Source organism: Rhincodon typus, unplaced genomic scaffold (genome assembly GCF_021869965.1).
Source record: "Rhincodon typus isolate 14 unplaced genomic scaffold, sRhiTyp1.1 hic_rhity00002253, whole genome shotgun sequence".
Taxonomy (NCBI): domain Eukaryota; kingdom Metazoa; phylum Chordata; class Chondrichthyes; order Orectolobiformes; family Rhincodontidae; genus Rhincodon; species Rhincodon typus.
The window spans coordinates 5485-25000 of record NW_025967891.1 but is presented as its reverse complement, the minus strand read 5'-3'; the positions used below and the strand labels follow the sequence as shown (position 1 = coordinate 25000).

At 41.6% G+C, this 19516-nt stretch overlaps 1 protein-coding gene across 2 annotated transcripts; it reads left to right on the top strand.

Moving 5' to 3' along the window:
- Positions 1–5145: 5145 nt before the first annotated feature.
- tmem254 (transmembrane protein 254) lies at positions 5146–18643 on the top strand. 2 transcript variants are annotated; one of them, XM_020518240.2, is made up of 4 exons: positions 5146–5322; positions 11294–11397; positions 12488–12547; positions 17578–18643. In XM_020518240.2, exons 1-4 carry the CDS (start codon positions 5233–5235, stop codon positions 17693–17695), a joined length of 372 nt encoding a protein of 123 aa, XP_020373829.1. In that variant the 5' UTR covers positions 5146–5232; the 3' UTR covers positions 17696–18643. The 2 variants fall into 2 exon arrangements, with proteins under 2 accessions (XP_020373829.1, XP_020373851.1); XM_020518262.2 differs by lacking the exon at positions 17578–18643 and having other exon boundaries at positions 5170–5322; positions 12488–12551.
- Positions 18644–19516: the final 873 nt, after the last annotated feature.

The following is a 19516-nucleotide window of genomic DNA, read 5'->3' as shown; positions in this document are numbered from 1 at the left end:
TTTCCTCCCACAGTCCAAAGATGTGCAGGTTGGGTGGATTGGCCATGCTAAATTGCCCATAGTGTTCAGGGAGGTGTAGACTAGGTGGGTTATAGGGTGATGGGTCTGGGTGGGATGCTCTGAGGGTCGGTGTAGACTTGTTGGGCCGAAGGGCCTGTTTCCACACTGTAGGGATTCTATGATCTATGATCAAACAGAAAGTGCTGGAAAAGCTCAGCATCTATGGAGAGAGAAACAATTAACGTTTCGGGTGCGAGCTGTGATTGGAGGTGGGGTCATATTAACTCTGCAACACTAGTGGCACTTGATGTGATCTACACACTGGTCACCAATACCTTCTAAATTCGAGTTGAACATTTTCTGATTTTTAATTTCAATAGTTAAGAAAATTATGCCAGGTGTACCACAGGTGATTGACTGATAAGAGCATCAACTTTTATACCCTCACTTAGCCAAAACAATTCAAATCAGTTGGCATATTCCACCACATTGGCACACAGATCAGTGTTATCTCAGTCTGCTGCACTTTTGCTTCTGAATCAGAACATTGTGCATTCAGTCTTCCATAGGCATACAAATAGTAAAATTGTGGTTTAAGGAGAAGTAGGATCGATTAGGGGGAAAGGGGTTTTAGACATGGAAGCAGAAGACGTGGCTGAGGAGTTAAATGAATACTTTGCGTAAATTTTTACCAAAGATGGAGATACTACCCAGGCCATGTTGACACTCTATTGCTAGAAGTGTCCAAATTACTAAGGAAGAAGTCTTGGATAGATGGTATGTACTTAAAGTTGACAAGGCACTGAAACTGGATAAGATGCATCCAAAAATTTTGCAGGAAATGAGAGTGGAAATTATAAGGCACTGGCCATAATCTTTCAATTTTACCAAGAGTTGGGGTAGGTGCCAGAAGACAGGAAAATGCAAATATTACAGCTTTATTCAAGAAAGGTTGTAAGGATAAGCCCAGAAAATATAGACCAGTATTGACAACCTCACTGGTGGAGAACCTTCTAGAGGCAATTACTTGGGGTAAAATTAGTAGTTACGTGGAAAAACGCAGGTTGAGTAGGAAGAGTCAGTATGGATTTTTAAAGGGGAAATTATGTTTAACTAACTTACCGAAGGTTTTTAAAGACCCACGCAAAATTCTGGGGACCTGGGTTCAGTTGAAATTTGAATTCAATTTTTAAAAATCTGGAGTTAAAAGTCTAATGGTGACCATGAAACCATTGTTGATTGTAAAACACAAATCCATCTGGTTAACTAATGTCCATTAGGGAAGGAAGCTGCAAGCCTAGTTGTGACTTCAGATCCACAATAATGAGATTGACTCCTAACTGCCCTCTGAAATGACCTAGGAAGCCACTTAATTCTACAGCAAGTAGGGATGGGCAATAAATGCTTGCCCAGCCTGTGACACTCACATCCCATGACTGAATAACAAAAAAAGTAGGCTTTTTTCAATAGGTAGGATTGCCACTTATATGAAAGTAGAGAGATGCCAGAAATGTGCAACTATAAAAGTCTTTAGGGAGAGCAAAATGCAAAGTTTTGGATATCTCCCACTCAAAATCTCTGTGTTCCTTCGTTTGTGCTTATGCCTTTAGGCATTTTGCTTCCCACAGAAATAATCCTGAGAAGCTGAATGGCATTTTTTCTTAATTATTTCTGAACATTAAGGCTAACATTATCTGGTGCATAGACTGAAGATATGTCTGTTAGGAAAATATGTCAGTGGGCTGTTGCCAAGAATCTTTCAGTTGACAAGAGGGCAGGGCAGTGATCTAAAAATATTTGGGTTTCCAACAAAGTTATTCAGGATTCATAAAAGAGTTGTTCAGTGGTTTGAAAACTGGATTTTCTATTTTTGCTCATTTAGTAATTCAGAATTGTTGCTAGGTTTTGCTCCCAGCACTATACCTCCCTTGACAATGGTGCAATTTGGAGAATTTAAGATTGACATTCACAGAATTCCTGATATTCCAGCATATAAATTAGTCACCAAAAATATAGAATACAGAATCTGGTGAAGTGATCTCTCGGATTCTCCACTCTGCCCTCCTGTTGGATGATGTTCTTACCTGGACGTGGAGGCTCAATGACTGTACCTCTGATTGTTTTTCAAAATTAGTTACTCAGATTAGTTTAGAGATCTGGGTCTATTTACTATAGACCAGCAGAGACTTAGAGATGATCTACAAAGTTCTATTAAATAATGAAAAACCCGGACTGTGTGACAATTGATTTGAAAAATAGATTTGAAAGACTAGGAGGGACGTCAACTGCACAGAAGTTGGAATAAATTGGATGTTGGGCATTTCCTTTTCCGCCTGGTATTACAGAGCCTCTGGAATACAGTATACATTGCCAGTTGATGCAGTGTGTCTTCCGTAAAAGTGGGAACTCCAGTAATCTTGGGGCAGAGACTGGATCATGTAAAAGAAATGTGGTGTAACAAATGAAGTACAGATATTCATTGAACTCCTGGACTAGTTTTGATTGCTTTATTGGGCCAGAAAATGATTTTCCAGAATTTATTTCTCCATTGACCTGGGATATATTGTTCCCTCTCCCAGGAGATCACACATCAAAGAAGGGATAGGAGGTAGTTAATCATGTTGCTCCAGATATTACGAGCAGGTTCAGTGAACCAGCTGGTCTTTTTTGTGACTTCATTCTTGTAACAGCTGAACCAGGCATGTTCGCTGAGCAATAATTGAATTATGAATTTTGCTCAGTGTGTTTAGACTTCTTCTAGTTTTTGAGAGTTTCAATTTAAAATAATCACTAGTACCAGCTTTATATTTTAAACAGGAAGAACATTTAGTTTATTACACCACTATTGCTGAAAGTTATCAGGAAAGTAAAAAGTGCTCAAATTATTAGCTACTTTACAGATCATGATTAAAAGTAGATGTGAATAAAAGGCATACAGATGAAAATAAGATTGGTCTCTTATCATTGAAAGCCTTCTTCACTCTTTGAGGTGAAAGGGTTGAAGTCAGAATTAAGCGGCTTTGATGGCTTCAGTAGATGAATAGTTGGAGGTTTCTCCCAGAAGTGGATTCAGCAGCAAAAACAGAAATTGATGGAGAAACTCAACAGAGCAACAACTTTGGGAGGAAAGCAGAGTTAACATTTTGAGTCCAGTGATCTTTCTTCAGAACTATACTTTCTCTCCACAGATGCTGTCAGACCTACTGAACTTTTCTGTTTTTGTTTCAGATTTCCAGTATCCACAGTTCTTTGTTTTGTTTCAGCAGAACAGCTTCTGCGAGGGATTGAAGGTTCCTTTATTTCACTTACAACATTGCAGACTGTGCCCCTTGATAGCCCAGTTCAGTATAGCAGTCCTTTAGCTCGCTTGCCTCACTTCATCTACCTGTTAACCATCTCTCTCACTCTGCTCATGTCTCTCAGAGTTTTTCTTAAAGTTCAACTTAAAATGCTGGCTTACAGCCTGACATATCACAACCAAGGAAAAATGGCTGCTTAGTTTTAAATGAGCCATTGTTTCACCAGGCAAGAAGTTAATTATATTGGAATTCTTTGTATGACCTTTCAGTCTCCTATTTTCTCAAAAGCTTTGAATCGTCACAACTTTAGAAGTTGTGTTGTCCAATTGAATTCTAAATATCTTCCTTTGTTTGATGCTGAGATAACACAGCCTTTGATTCTCCTAATGGAACAGATGGTTATCTGATGTGGCTTCCATCCCTAAAGCATTTTTGAAACTAGGTTTAGAGCTTTTTTTCAAGGTACAGATTTTAAAGCAGAAATATTAATTTAACCTTTTCTCTTACATATTTGCAAAGTTAGAACTCCATGGGCTTGACAATTAAAGAATAAAAACATTATCTGGTCACATCTCATTAATTGCTTAGGGATCTTGCTGTATAGTATATAAAGTGACTGCATTGCTACAAAACACATCAAAAAGCACTTTGAGATAGTAGGAACTGCCGATGCTGGAGTCTCAGATAACAAGGTGTGGAGCTCGATGAACACAGCCGGCCAGGTAGCATCAGAGGAGCAGGAAACTTGACGTTTCGGGTCTGGACGCTTCTTCAGAAATGGGGGAGGGGAAGGGGGCTCTGAAATAAATAGAGAGGGGGAGGCAATGATAGAAGGTGGATAGAGAAGCAGATAGGTGGAGAGAAGACGGACAGTTCAAGGAGGCGGGGACGAAGCCAGTAAAGGTGAGTATAGATAGGAAGTGTGGGTGGGGGTTGGTCAGTGAGGTGGGAGGAGCGGATATGTGGGAGAAAGACGGACAGGTCAAGGAGGCGGGGACGAGAGGGGCTGGTCTTGGGAATGAGGTCGGGGGTGGGGAAATTCTGAAGCTAGTAAAGTCCACATTGAGACCATTGGGCTGCAGGATTCCCAGGCGGAACTCCCATCCCAACTCCCTACCTACACTCACCTTTACCAGCTCCATCCCCGCCTCCTTGACCTGTCCGTCTTCTCTCCACCTATCTGCTCCTCTATCCACCTTCCACCATCGCCTCCCCCTCTCTATTTATTTCAGAGCCCCCTTCCCCTCCCCCATTTCTGAAGAAGGGTCCAGACCCGAAACGTCAACTTTCCTGCTCCTCTGATGCTGCCTGGCCTGCCGTGTTCATCCAGCTCCACACCCTGTTATCTCAAAAAGCACATTATTGATTATAATATACTTTAATGCACGTTCCTTGGAGATACTAAATAAAAACTTCCTTTTTAAAAGGAGGAATATAATGAAAGTTTCAAATTAAAATGGTAATTATGGCAAAAACTGATTAAAAATGATGTGGTACTGCTCATCTTGTGGTGAATTTGTACTGTATATAAACTGGAGCAAGGAGTTGGGAGAGTGCATCAAAATAATGGCACTCACCGCAGCAGTTGATGCCATACAATCATAACATCATTACCACAATAAACGTACCTTGTTTAGTGAGACCTACATGTCTCATTTCTTCACTGCCTGGAATAGGAATGAGGCAGTCACCCTTGCCCTTCAAAATGAGGGCTAACTCAAAGGTCCAGTTAAGCTGTGTTGAAAGACTTTATTACCACATCCATTTGAGTCTGTAGATCATAATGTTCTGTGGATTGGTTTACCTTTAACCGAGGCTCTCGCTGAGTTAAACAGGAAATGAAATTAAACGAGTAACCTTTGACCCTCCCCAAACAATGATTTATTCAGGAGCTGTTTGCAAGGAGAGTTGCTGGTAAGATTTCTGTGCGAAGATGCTCGCAGATAAAGTCTCCAGTACTTATTTCAGGAGGACCAGCTTCTTCTGGGTAACCTTCGTCATTGGATCCTTGGGGTATTACACTGTACGTATGTGTATGGAATACTTGAGAGTAGTATAAGCGCTGGCATGATTAGTTAAGCTTGTTTCTGTGTCTTATATATGATGTAGACATGTTTTGAGTTATTTCCTTAAGTGCGGATCAACAAAGAGCTACTGAGAACAATCCTGTTGCATCTGTTGCATTATTGGTCTCCCATTCAGATTCAATTGATATTCAACGCCACCTCCTTAGTGGTAATTCTACACTCCCGACCTGTTAGATGGAGTATTCTGCAGTGGCAGGCATGGAAAAGAATTATCATACAGACGCTGCCTCCTGGAGACACCTTCAGTCCAACCAGTCCATGCCGAACATAATCCCAAATTAAACTAGTCCCACCTGCCTGCTCCTGGCCCATATTGCTCCAATCCTTTACTATTCATGTGCTTATCTAAGACCATAAGACATAGGAGCAGAAATTAGGCTATTTGGCCCACCAAGTCTGCTCTGCCATTCAATCATGGCTGATAAGTTCCTCAACCCCATTCTCCTGCTTTCTCCCCATAACCCTTGATCCCCTTGATAATCAAGAACCTATCTATCTCAGTCTTAAATGTACTCAATGACCTGGCCTCCACAGTCTTCTGTGGCAGTGAATTCCATCGATTCACCACTCTCTGGCTGAAGTAGTTTCTCCTTATCTCTGTTCTAAAAGGCCTTCCCTTTACTCTAAGGCTGTGCCCTCGGGTCCTAGACTCTCCTACCAATGGAAGCATCTTCCCAACATCGATTTTGTCCAGGCCATTCAGTATTCTGAAAGGTTCAATTAAATCCCCCCTCATCCTTCTAAACTCCAATGAGTATAGTCCCAGAGTCCTCAAACGTTCCCCATATGTTAAGCTTTCCATTCCTGGGACCATTCTCCTGAATCTCTCTGAACCCACTCCAGGGCCAGTACATCCTTCCTGAGATATGGGGCCCAAAACTGCATGCAATACTCCAAATGTGGCCTGACCAGAGCCTTAGCGGACCTCAGTAGTACATCCCTGCTTTTATATTCAAGTCCTCTCAAAATAACTGCCAACGTTGCATTTGCCTTCCCGACTACTGACTCAACATGCAAGTTTACCTTGACAGAATCCTGCTCTAGAACTCCCAAGTCTCTTTGCACTTCAGACTTATGAATTTTCTCCCCATTTAGAAAATAGTCCATGCTTTTATTCTTCTTATCAAAGTGCGTGACCTCACACTTTCCCATGTTGTACTCCATCTGCCACTTCTTTGCCCATTTTCCTAACCTGTCCAAGTCCTTCTGCAGCCTCGCCACCTCCTCAATACTACCTGTCCCTCCACCTATCTTTGTGTCGTCTGCAAACTTAGCCAGAATGCCCATAAATCCTTCATCTAGATCATTAATGTACAAAGTGAAAAGTTGTGGTCCCATCACTTACCCTTGCGGAACTCCACTTGTCACCGGCTGCCATCCTGAGAAAGACCCCTTTATCCCTACTCTCTGCTTTCTGCCAGACAGCCAATCTTCTATCCATGCTAGCACCTTGCCTCTAACACCATGGGCCCTTATCTTACTCAGCAGCCTCCTGTGTGGCACCTTATCAAAGGCCTTCTTGAAGTCCAGGTAGATAACATCCACTGGCTCTCTTTGGTCTACCCTGCTCATTATTTCCTCAAAGAATTCTAGCAGATTTGACAGGCATGACCTCCCCTTGATGAAACCATGCTGACTTTACCCTATTTGACTATACACTTCCAAATATTCAATAATCTCATCGTTTACAATGGACTCAAATCTTACCCACGACTGAGGTTAGGCTAATCGGCCTGTAATTTTCTGTCTTTTGCCTTAATCCCTTTTTAAACAGGGGTGTCATGTTAGCCATTTTCCAGTCCTCTGGGACTCTCCCTGAATCTAGTGATTCCTGAAAAATCACCACTAACGCTTCCACTATCTCTTCAGCTATCTCCTTTAGAACTCTGGGGTGTAGTCCATCTGGTCCAGGTGATTAGTCCACCTTCAGGTCAATCAATTTTACTAGCACCTTTTCCTTGGTGATGGCTACCATACTCAGCTCTGCACCCTGACTCTCTTGAAATTTTGGGAGATTACTCGTGTCTTCCACCGTGAAGACTGACGTGAAGTAATTATTCAGTTCCTCAGCCATTTCCTTGTTCCCCACTACAACCTCTCCACTGTCATTTTCCAGTGGTCCAATGTCCACTTTTGCATCTCTTTTGCCCTTTATATATCTAAAGAAACTCTTACAGCCTTCATTTATATTACTGGCTAGCTTACTCTCATATTTAATCTTCTCCCTCTTTTTTTTCTCTGTTGGTCTTTGAAAGCTTCCCAGTCCTCTGGTTTCCCACTGCCCTTTGCTGCATTATATGCTTTCTCTTTTGCTTTTATACTATCCCTGACTTCCTTAGTCAGCTGTGGTTGCCTCATCCTTCCTGTACCATGCTTCTTTTTCCTAGAGATGAATTTTTGCTGTGTCTCCTGAATTACTCCCAGAAACTCCTGCCATTGCTGTTCCACTGTCTTTCCTGCTAGGCTGCTCTCTCATACCTCTGTAGTCACCTTTACTCAGCTGTAATACCATTACCTCTGATTCTATCTTCTCCCTCTCAAATTGCAGAGTAAATTCTATCATCTTATGATCACTGCCTCCTAAGGGTTCCTTTACCTTAAGCTCCCTTATCAAGTCTGCCTCATTGCATAACACCAAATGCAGTATTGCCTGTTCCCTTGTGGGCTCCACCACGAGCTGCTTCAAAAAGCCATCTCATAGACATTCCACAAACTCATTTTCTTGCAATCCACTACCAACGTGATTTTCCCACTCCATCTGCATATTGAAATCCCCCATGATCACTGTGACTTTGTCTTTCTTACGCAACTTTTTTCTATCTCCTGGTGCATCCAGCACCCCAGCTCCTGACTACTGTTTGGAGGCCTGTACACAACCCCAACTATAGTTTTTTCACCTTCGCGGTTCATCAATTCTACCCACACAGATTCTACACCATCTGACCCTACTTCGTTTCTTCCTATTGATTTAATTTCATTTTTCACTAATAAGGCAACCCCACCCCCCTCAGCGCACCTGCCTATCTTTTCGATAGGATGTTGATACGTTCGTTGGATATTCGGTTCCCAATCCTGATCCCCTTGCAGCCACGTCTCTGTGATGCCCACCACGTCATACCTGCCAGTTTCGATCTGTGCCACAAGCTCATTTACCTTATTCCTTGTACTGCATGTCTTTTAAATGTTGTAACTGTGCCCACATCTGTCACTTCCTCAGGAAGTTCATTCCACATGTAAACTGCCCTCTCTGTAAAAATTTGCCTCTCATGCCTTTTTCTTAAACCTCTTCTCCTTTCACCTTAAGAAATATGCCCCCTAGTCTTGAAATCCCCCATCATAGAGAAAAGACACCTACTATTAACCCTATCTATACTCCTCATGATTTTATAAACATCTATAAGATCTCCTCTCAACCACCTACACTCCGGGGAAAAAAAGACCCTTTCAGCACAGTCAACCTGTTTTCACCCACTAATGGTCCCTGTCATCAGCTTTTCTCCTATGACTTATCATTATCCATCCTTTTGTTTGCCCAAGTGTCTTTCTTCCTCCCTGGACTCTATCCTCTCACTCATTTACTCCACTTTGTCTTCAACATTTATACCATCTTTTTCTAGCTACTCCTAGTTCTGCTGAAAGGGTTATTGGATCTGGAATGTTGAATCTGCTTTCTCTCCACAGAAGCTGCCAGACCTGCTCAGATTCCCCAGCAATTTCTGTTCTTGTGTGTGGAATACATCTCCCTGGCCACGTCTCTGCTTTATAACCTTTGCTGTCTTTGTGGGACAGCAGGTTGGGTCCTGAAGTCAAGAGGGATAGGGTAAAAGTTGCATAAGGCCCTTTGCAAGCATGGACCCTTATCATCGTCGAGTTGCTAAAATGGGAACCGTATGACCTTCAATTATAAAATAATTTGTAATAATCTTTTATGCTGTTCAATGAGGCAGTACTTTACAGGCAACATTCTTCAGATTTCTTTTTGAGGGGAGTGGGATTCCAAATAGCTGGGTCTGACAGAGTGCACAGCATCTCTTGGTTAAGTGACCTGGAAATATAGCTGGGTTTGGGCAGTGTGGAAGGGGATCTGAGGGCAGAATTTACAATTTCCTGACCATTTACCTGCCCCCTTCCTCAATTAATGAGGCAGAGATGTCAGGCCAAGTTAGAGGGGTACAGATATCTGGGTGTGGCTTAAGAGATGAAGGAAATTACAGAAACAGAGAGATAGGGACATAGAAAGATTTGAAAAGGAGGATGAGAATTTTAAAACCATGAGAGTTACTTGACCAGAAGGCAGTGTCATTATGTAAGGCAAGGATGATTAGTTCAACTTTAGACATTTGCCAAGGAGAGGGATGGTTTCATGTGAATTTGCTGAAGGGTTGGAAGTGATGTTACCTCTAAGCTGCGCCACTGTAAGGGTCTGCACATGTGGATTAGTGCACCTACGCATTCACTCCCAGCTTTGCTAAAGATCTTTGCAGAATAAAATAGAATTGGGGGGTTTAAGATGGAGGCAATGGCTTTGGCGTTTCCAATAATGGTTCAGAGGAATTTTTGGCTCATCTGGAGCTGGAGAGAAGCTTGAAAAGACAATTTGCTGTCAATCCAAGTGCTTTTTTTTATTTTTTTGCAATCTGGCATGTTCCTGGAATAGTGAGTAGTTATAGCAGAGGAGGGAAGGAGCTGATTTTATTTTGTTTCAGATCTCCTCTTGTTGCTCAGTTAACCAGTTATCAAGCCCAGGAATTTGAAGCCAGATTTGAAAGCATATAGATGTCCAGGTATCCTCCTGATCTTTCTCTGGTCTCACAAGGTAAGGAATGGGGAATGGAGGTAAAAGACAGGGGCTGTTTAAACTGGTAGTTAGTCACTAAGGTTTTGGAGTAGATCTGTAGCTCGAGTTGTGGGTGTTGAGGTTGGTTGGCTCGCCGAGCTGGTTTGTTGTTCCGCAGACGTTTTGTTACCATGCTTGGTAACATCCTCAGTGCAGCCTCTGATGAAGCGTCGGTGTGTTTTCCCGCCTGGTTTTTAAACCCTGGGGTCCGTTGCGATGGATTGCCTCACTTCCGGGTTTCCTCCGTAGTGGAATGTATATGGGGTCGAGTTCAATGTGTTTATTAATAGCATGCTTTGTGGAGTGCCATGCTTCCAGGAATTCTCGTGCTTGTCTCTGCCTAGCCTGTCCCAGGAGCTTGGTGTTGTCCCAGTCGAAGTCGTGGTTCTCCTTGTCCATGTGGATTGAGATGAGTGAGTATTGGTCGTGTCTTTTTGTAGCCAGTTGGTGTTCATGTACTCTTGTTGTTAGTTTCCTTCCTGTTTGTCCGATGTAGTGTTTCTCGCAGTCTCTGCAGAGGATCATGTAGATGACATTGGTTCTGTCCATGGTGGGGAGTGGATCTTTAGTTAGGTAGTTAGTTAGCTTTGAGGATGGGCTAAAATGCTCCAACTTTGCCTGCTTAGAATCCAGAGAAACCAAGATTTAGAGGGAAATTGTGCAGTTATCCTTTGCCCAATGTCACAAACACATGCACAGTGGAGAGTGCACCAGGGAGTTGACTGCCCAAGAACCACTTTGAATTCAAAGGTGCCCCGTAATTGCCGAAAAATAAGAAATGACCTTACATAAAACTTATATCACGGTAAACTGTTTTTATTCCTAACTGACACCCGATCCCCCTCCCACCCTTCATCAGCTTACTCCCATTTGCATATCCTTCTGTACCTGTATTCTCTTGCGCTTATCCAGCACACCCTTAAATGCATCTGTGTTATTCACTTCAACTATTCTTTGTGATAGTGAGTGTCACGTCGGCACTACCTGGTTAAAGACAGTTCTCATAAATTCCTCATTTTGTTGTTTGGTTTGTTTATTTTTCTGTAAACCACGCATCATTCTCTTTGTAGTTGCTGATGTTTTGGCCGCAGAGTGTGCCTTACAAGAGTCTGGGACCCTTGGGCAACTTCTCCAAGTATTTGGTGGACAACTATTACTCCCACTTGTACGTTGGGTAAGTCCCTGGTATGCACTGCACCCCCTATCTTGATCCCGCAACCATCTCCACTCATCCACCACTGTCTTTCCCCTTCCTACCATAAACTGTGAACCCTGGCTTTTGAAGTCAAAGTCCCTAAATTCTATGTGTTCACATCTTGCAGTTATCTTTCCTGAGTGAATGTAGTGAAGTAGAGGTTGGGAGAGGGACTGCTTTTGTAGCTATCATCTTGTAGGGCGGATAGATCTCTTGGAGATCTATCAGGATCTGTAACATGAGATATATGGGAATTACCAGGAATAAGGATTGAAATTTAATTGCCATGGTAGCCCTATCCAGGCCACACAGATCCTATGTGACATGTAAAAGTGAGAAAAATCAGTCAGATGTCTGTTTTTTTTTTCTTAGCCCTGGAATCCTCCAAGGGCTAGAAAGTTCCCTAGCTAGTTCTAAACTCAAACTCTGTGTAAAGTGGGAAGTCCAAGGAATTATGCACCTTCAGGAAGGTTTGAAGCTAGTGACAACATTGCCTGGAAACATGATCAAGTGACCTTGTGCAACTGTGAGCAAGCTGTTGCCTATTTCCAAAACCATTATTCTCTGGATGTGGGCAAGCTGGCCAGCATCTATTATAGGTTCTTAATGGCCATCAAAAAGGTAGTGGTGAGCTGCCTTCTTGGACCGTTTGTACTGGGTATTCAGGGTTAACCTGTAGTGCTGTTTAGTGGTATTATTATGGTATGCCTGCTGCTCTTGTTCTTCTAGGTCAAGAAGATTGTGTTTTTGGGAGTTACTGTTTGTTGAAGTTGATGCAGTGCTTCTTATAGATGGTTCACCAGTGCAAGAGGGAATGTATGTTGAAGGCAAATTCACTCTTTCATGTTTAATTAATAGGGAACAGTAGAGTGTTGCACATACTCTTGCAGTCAAAAGTCATTCTGAAGTTCAGCATCATGGTGAATTGTCTCATTGTTGGCTTGTGTCCTTCAGAAAATTGGAGAACATGAATGGACATGCTGAACTGCATCCAATTGGACTGTTGTCGCCATTTCAGACCAAGTTAGTGTGTGTGTGTATGTGTATCTTTATTTCCAATCTTTTGCAGGTACTGGTTGGCCTGGGGTCTCCATCTTGCTGAAGCACTGTACAGCATCAAAATCTGCAGGTAAGTCTGCTTCACATCTGTCCTATTTCAAAATGTCAGTTGGTAAAGGGAAACACTAGAACTAATATTACACACCACAGTATTAATTTACAGAATTACATACGTACAAACGTACATGTCCTAACTCCATTCCTAAAGCTTTAACCTGCATCCATTTACAGGAGCTCCAGTGAATGTCCGTCATCCACCTACAACTCATTAACAATATCTTCTGTTTAACCTAACTTTACTATTAAATTTGGTACATGTGGAGCTCAGTGAGTTCTGTAGTGGAAATGCTTCTCTGTTTGGGCATATGGCATCAGTAACCAGTATTGAGTGTAAATTCCCAAAGCAAAACATTGGCCTTCTCATTTAGCCTATAGAGGGTGTGCTATTCAGTTCCTATTCAGTTACTATTTCTCTAGTCACTTTTTCCGGTGGTCCAACATCCACTTTTGTGACTGAAGAAGGGTAATACCCGAAATGTTGACTTTTCTCCTTTCCTCCAAATGCTGCCTGGCTATTTGTATTCTTCCTGCCTCCTATCTGTCTACCTTGGATTCCAACATCTGCAGTTTTTTTTGTCTCTAACCAAGTGTAGTAGTGTTAGATCTGATTCCAGCTTCTTTCTCAAGCAGCGAGGTGAATTCTATCGTATAATGGTCACTGTCCCCGAGGATTCCTTCACCTTAAGCTCCCTAATCAAGTTTGCCTCCTTACACATCATCAAATCCAGAACTGCGTGTTCCCTAGTGGGCTCTACCACAAGCTGCTCCAAAAAAGCATCTAGTACACATTCCATGATTTCCTTTTGTTGGGGTCTGCTGCTAACCTGATTTTTACCAATCCACCTGAGTACTGAGCCCCCTATGATTATTTTAATAGTGCATTTCTTGTATGCCTTTTCTATCTCCTGATTTTCTTTCCATATTCCTAACTACTGCTAGGAGGTCTGTATACAACTCCCATCAGGGTCTTTTTTTCCTTTGGGGTTCCTCAACTAAACCTATACAGATTCTACTCCTTCTGACTGTATATCTCTTCTTGCTATCGATTTTAGTTTAATTTCATACTAATAAGGCAACCCCGCCCCCTTTGCATATCTCCCTGTCCTTTTGATAAGATGTGTATCCTTAGATACTTAGTTCCCAGACCTAATCTCCTTGCAGCCACATCTCTGATACCCAAAACATTTTCAAACTGTGCCACAGGCTCGCTCACTTTGTTTCGTATACTGCACGCATTTAAGTACAACACTCGCAGCCCTGCATCGACTGCCCTCTCTTCTCTTACTTGTCTCTGAAACTAGATTCCTTGTTAGGTTACTTGTTCTGGAAACTTTTAATAATTTCTGCTGAGCGTCCCTTCACTTTTTTTCCCTTGGCTAGCCTCGTGCCTCAGGTTGTAATCTGGAGATTATTACCTTTTTTTTAGTTCTGCTTTTTAATTTAGCCCTGGGCTAATCAGCAGAACCCCTTTCCTCTTTCTACCTGTGTCGTTGGTACCTACGTGGATCACCAGCCATTTAACAGAAGTCCTCAAAATATTGTACAGACTTGCCAAGTTTCATCGGCACTGCACTAAGACATTGAGCCCTTGAAAATGTAAAACTATCTTTAATGTTATATTTTTAAAATATTACCTTTTATAGATTTCTTGTCCAAAAGAATAGTTTTAAAAATGTTTTTTTCATTTCTCTGTTACTAAATCCAGCAGCATTTGCCTCCATTGTACCAACTTATCAAATTCTTCCCACCCTCCCATACAATAGATTTTGGAACAGAAATAAAACACAAATGCCTGATTTAGGTTTAACAGCAGGGACAAATTGAAAAGCCAATATCAGATTGTTTAAATATTCATCAGAGTATTGTGTAGAATCAGCTTTATGTTAACTTCTTCTCAGTGAACAATGACTGGAACTAAAAGATGCCACAGTTTGTACCAAATTAAAGAATGTGGATACACCAGGGTACTTAGGACTCTTTTGTGACACAATGTTAGTGTCCATAAGCCTGTGCAAGGAAATTTGGATTCAAGCCCTGCTTGCTCCAGAGGTGCGTAGCAACATATCTGAACAGTTTGATTTTGAAGTATCTACACTGGTGCATTCTCACAATGATCATGGTAGATGGCGCCACAATTCCTTCAAAAATGTTGTTGAAATAGAGATGAAGATAAAATGTTATCCCTATTCATAAAAAGGATTACACAGCTGGAGTAATGGAAATACACCCTTCCTTTCAGAATGAATAACATAATCTACTGGAAAGTGGAAACAAATTTGCAATTTTCAACAATACAAATACAGCTGGCTCTCCATTCCTTTCTTTATAAAAAGCCAGTTTTTGCCATTCCTCCCCTTAAGATCGACAACAGCCTGGTAGACATGCCACCCCGTGCAGAAATATGCACTTTATCCCTTTCACATGAAGAAATTCTGATGTGAAAAGCGCTCTGTTTGCTCTTCAATTCTTCTGTTGAAATTTGTGGTTGTGGTCTGCACTTTGGAGGAGGAAGCAAGTGAGTTTATGCTTGGTGTGTCTGGGCTAAGGGTGGAGAGTTTGACACATGAGCATAACTGAGCTAGTTAATATTAGTTTTCCAATGAAAGGGATCACTTAAACTGAGGCCAGTGTTATGACATCAATTCTTTTAAAGCAAACAGCCAAATCTGCCCCCGTGGGGTTAATATAACACATGGGTGAACTGCCAGCCAGAAGTCTTTTCCAAGAAAGCACTCTGTTGACCATTATGTTTAATGATTCTCCCAAATAGCCCTAGTTCTGAAACCTCAGTTTGTGGAAAGAGAAATAAATCCTTGCTGGATTGTAATTCAATGGCAGTTCTCCCAGTGTAAATTGTATTTATGTAAATATTTGAAGGTCTTGTCATTACAAAGGTCTCTTCTCAGGCCTTTAAAATACACTGCTGAGCCTAGTGCTTTAAATCCTGACCATAATTACCAGCATCCTGCCTTTCAAGAACAGGGCCATAGCTGAGATGATTACAATGTGGTCAGTAGGATTTCAGTAGCAGTAATGGTCAGTATGATAATGTGTACTTCACATAACTCTCAGTCTAAGGAAAGATCTCTCATTTATTTGGTGACCTTCAAGTCAATATGACATGCCAGAGCACTTCACGGACCCTGAAATATTTCTAAAGTGTGGTCTCTACATGTAGGAAATGCGGTACTGATACGTGCACAACAAACTTCCACAAAACTGCAATTAGATAAATTAGCAGATAATTGATTTTTAAGTGGGATTTATTAAGGGGCAGATGTTGACCAAAGCATAGAGGAAGCCTGCTGCAGTGCTCCAGCAAAACTCCAAGCAAGCTGGAGGAACAATACCTATTCTTCTGCTGAGGTACCTTACAACCCTCAGGACATGACATTGAGTTTAGCAATTTCAGGTCATTGAAACCTTCCTCCATGTTCATACCCCAGATCCTGTACTGTGTGGGTTCGTCTGAGCACATCCAGCCTATTTTCAACAACTCACACTTCTCTGTTAACATCCATTCAGCATTTATCACTCTTGGCACGTTATCTTCAATCCCTCTGTCTGCTTCTCCTTTTCTCTCTTGCTCTGGGCACTGTCTCTATCTATTCAACTTTTCCTTTTCCCCACCCACAGACATCAGCATAAATGCCATCATTTCCTGACTGCTTTCAGTTCAAAATATTAATTTTCTCTTCACGGATACAGTTAACCTGTTGAATTTCTTCAGCCCTTTTGTGTTTTTATTTCAGAGGAGAAATCTCCCTCTCTTCAATAGAGTGACTCATAGAATTATATAGTACAAGACAGGCTGTTTGGCCCAGCAAGTCTGTACTGCCAAAAATATGCTACTACCTACATACACAGTCCCATTTTCCTGCACTAGGCCCAGAGCATTGAATGTTTTTAAACTTCAAGTGCTCATCCAAGTACGTTTTAATGGTTGTGAGGTTTCTGACCTCAACTACCCACCCAGGCAGAGCATTCAAGACCCATACCAGCCCCTGGGTGAAAAAGACTTTACTCACATCCCCTTTTCAACCTCCTGCCTTTCACTTTAAATTTTGTCCCCTTGCTATTGACCTTTCAGATGCCATTGATATTTCAAATTTGCAACAAGGGGTTATGTGACCATAAGATTTAGGAGTGGGTTAGGTTGTTTGGCCCCTTGACCTGATCTGTCATTTCAGTCCGATCATGGCTGCCTCCCCCTGAACCTTTGACTCCCTTATGAGTCAAGTTTTATCTACAGCTAGCTTAAATATATTCCATTATCTCACCTTCACAGCTTTCTGGGAAAGAGAGCTCCAAAGACTGATGATCCTACTCCTAAGGTGATCTATTCATGCTACTAATTTGTATGTTCCTGTGAGTTCTGAGAGAAAAAAAAATCCTCCCCATTTCCATCTTAAATTGAAGACTATTTATTTTTAAACCATATCCTTTAGTTCTAGTCTCCCTAGCAAGGGAAAACATCCTTTCATCATTCATCCTATCTAGTCTCTCAGAATCTTCTATATTAGAACTAGATAACCTTACATTCTTCTGTGTTCCAATGGATATACACCCAAACCTGTTCAACTTTTCTTCATAAGATAAACCCCTCATCCCAGGGATCAGAACTTTCTCTCCACTGCCTCTAACATGTTTGTATCCTTTACTGAGTTTAACACCTCATCTGGAAGATCATATTTTTAACCAGGCAGCAGTCCCTCTCGTGCACTGGATGTGTCAGTCTGGATTATGTACTCGGAGGGACTCGGAGGCAAAGGTGGTTCCCACAGACTCGTAGCTGATCGTTGGTCATGCAGGGTGGACATTTGGCCAGCAAATGCAAGATCTCCCTTTCCAAGCACAAGTCTTGCAGCAGGCAAATTTAAAAGCAGCAGTAGAGATGATTGCTGAATGAATAACTGTTGTAGGCCCCTGTTTTAGGCTTCGGAAATGTGTTTCTTTAAACAGAATCTTTATAGCATTAAGTTCTGTTGCTGCACTGATCTACACTAATTTTGCCTTTTCTCTCTCTTTCTGCTCTCACAGTGACAAGGGGATTACAAATGTAAATGTCCAGTTCAAGTGGGCATTTCAGACTTTTTTATTTGGCATGCCCTCACTCTGGCATCTGTGGTCCTATGAACCAGAGCAGAAGGACAAGTGAAAACTCAACAGAAACACCTTCCGCATTTTTAAAGAGATGGTGCAGTTTCAGCATCATGGGATAGAAGATCCTCCTATTAAGGGACTGTTAGCAAAATCTTGGAAAGTTTGGTTTTGAAACAGTGATGGTTGACTGTGTGATGTCAACAGCAGGATTATGGAAACAACCCAACATTCACTATTTTTCAGTAATGTATGGCTGGTAATCAAGTCAATCTTTTTAAAAATTGCCATTGCAAAATTTTTAGTGTCTTGTAACCTGATCATTGCATTTAATAAAATAGTTCATGTTACTGTTTTTGCTATACAAGAAGCCTGGCAGACTGACTTGCATTCTAGATGGGTTACATATGTAAACCTTTTTTCTACTTCTTAAAAAAAAATCTTACACACAACTAATTTTTATTTTTCAATCACCAAATCTCCCATGGCTATCTGCAAAATCTTCTCATAGATCACTTTGCTGCTTCCACAGCACCTGTGCCATCACCCCTTCACCGTCTGCACCACACCCACCAATGTCAGAGTCCCCACTCTTCAGGTGCCAACTCTTCGTCACTGGGCCTACCTTGCTGATGGGTCACTCATGGTTTTCAGATGATTAGGCAGATAGTCACCCATTTAAAATAATGGTCTGCTGCTGGTGTGACAATAGCAACAGGAACCCAGTCAGACTATTTGATTAGGGGATGGATTAAGTGAAGAGAAGCAATGATGTTGTGATAATATATCGATGTGGTTAACTCTTAATCACCTAGAAGGGTGGACAGTGGCATAGTTTGGCCAGTGATGCTCATTCATGAGAGATGAACAATGAAAAACAGCACAACCTCTCTAATTTCCTGCTGAACACCTCTTCATACCCCTTCCTTCTTTGTAAACTGTATTTGTGCCTGTTTGTTATTGTGTGTTTATTTTTGTGGTGGTAGTAGTAGGTAATAAAACTGCCCTCTCTTTCACTCCAGAAAGCTTTGGAATTGGCGCTCCATTTTTGGTCTGGTTAACTAAATTTAATCGAATTGCAATTAGCTATGTGCAAAATAAGAAAAAAAATTGTTGTAACTGACCAAGAGGTGTCTAAAACAAAAATGAGGGGAGCCATGACCTTGCCTCATGTGGTCATAACACATTATCTAGCAGAATGTTTTCTTATTCATCTGGGCAGTGCTGACTAGACCTTGCAGTTAATCTTCCTGAAGAAGAGTCTAGGCCCGAAACGTCAGCCTTCCTGCTCCTCTGATGCTGCTTGGCCTGCTGTGTTCATCCAGCTCTACACCTTGTTATCTCTGTAAGAGAATGTGAAGGTCAGTTTGCATCAGGAGCTGCATTTCCAAGCAAAAGAAAAGATTCCGGTTTGAGCATTAGTTTTCAGTGTTACAGTCATGATCTGAAAGACGAATCACAATCTCATCTGATAAGGAGAGTTGCTTACCACCCTGGGTGTATCAGAACAAAAGATACTATTTTTCTACAGTCCACCAGACAATGTTACAAATTCCAATCATTAAATTTGTTTTTTTTTAACCAAAATTCACAAAAGAGAAGGTACTGGGTAAATGCTAAATTAGTTGAAGGCGCGATGAGAGCTTTCATAATAAATTAATGTGCTAGGGAAGTTAGGGTTAAGGATGACAAACTAACAAGATTTATATGGGAACAAACTCAGTGGATTTTAACAAATCTAGAAGTGAGTGGACGTGTTGCTGGGAAACCAGAGATGCCAATGTTACAGCCAAATTCAAACTGACAGAACTCATCTGGGTAATCAGACGCCAATTAAGGATTGTTACAGAGATAGTAGGGACTGCCGATGCTGGAGAAT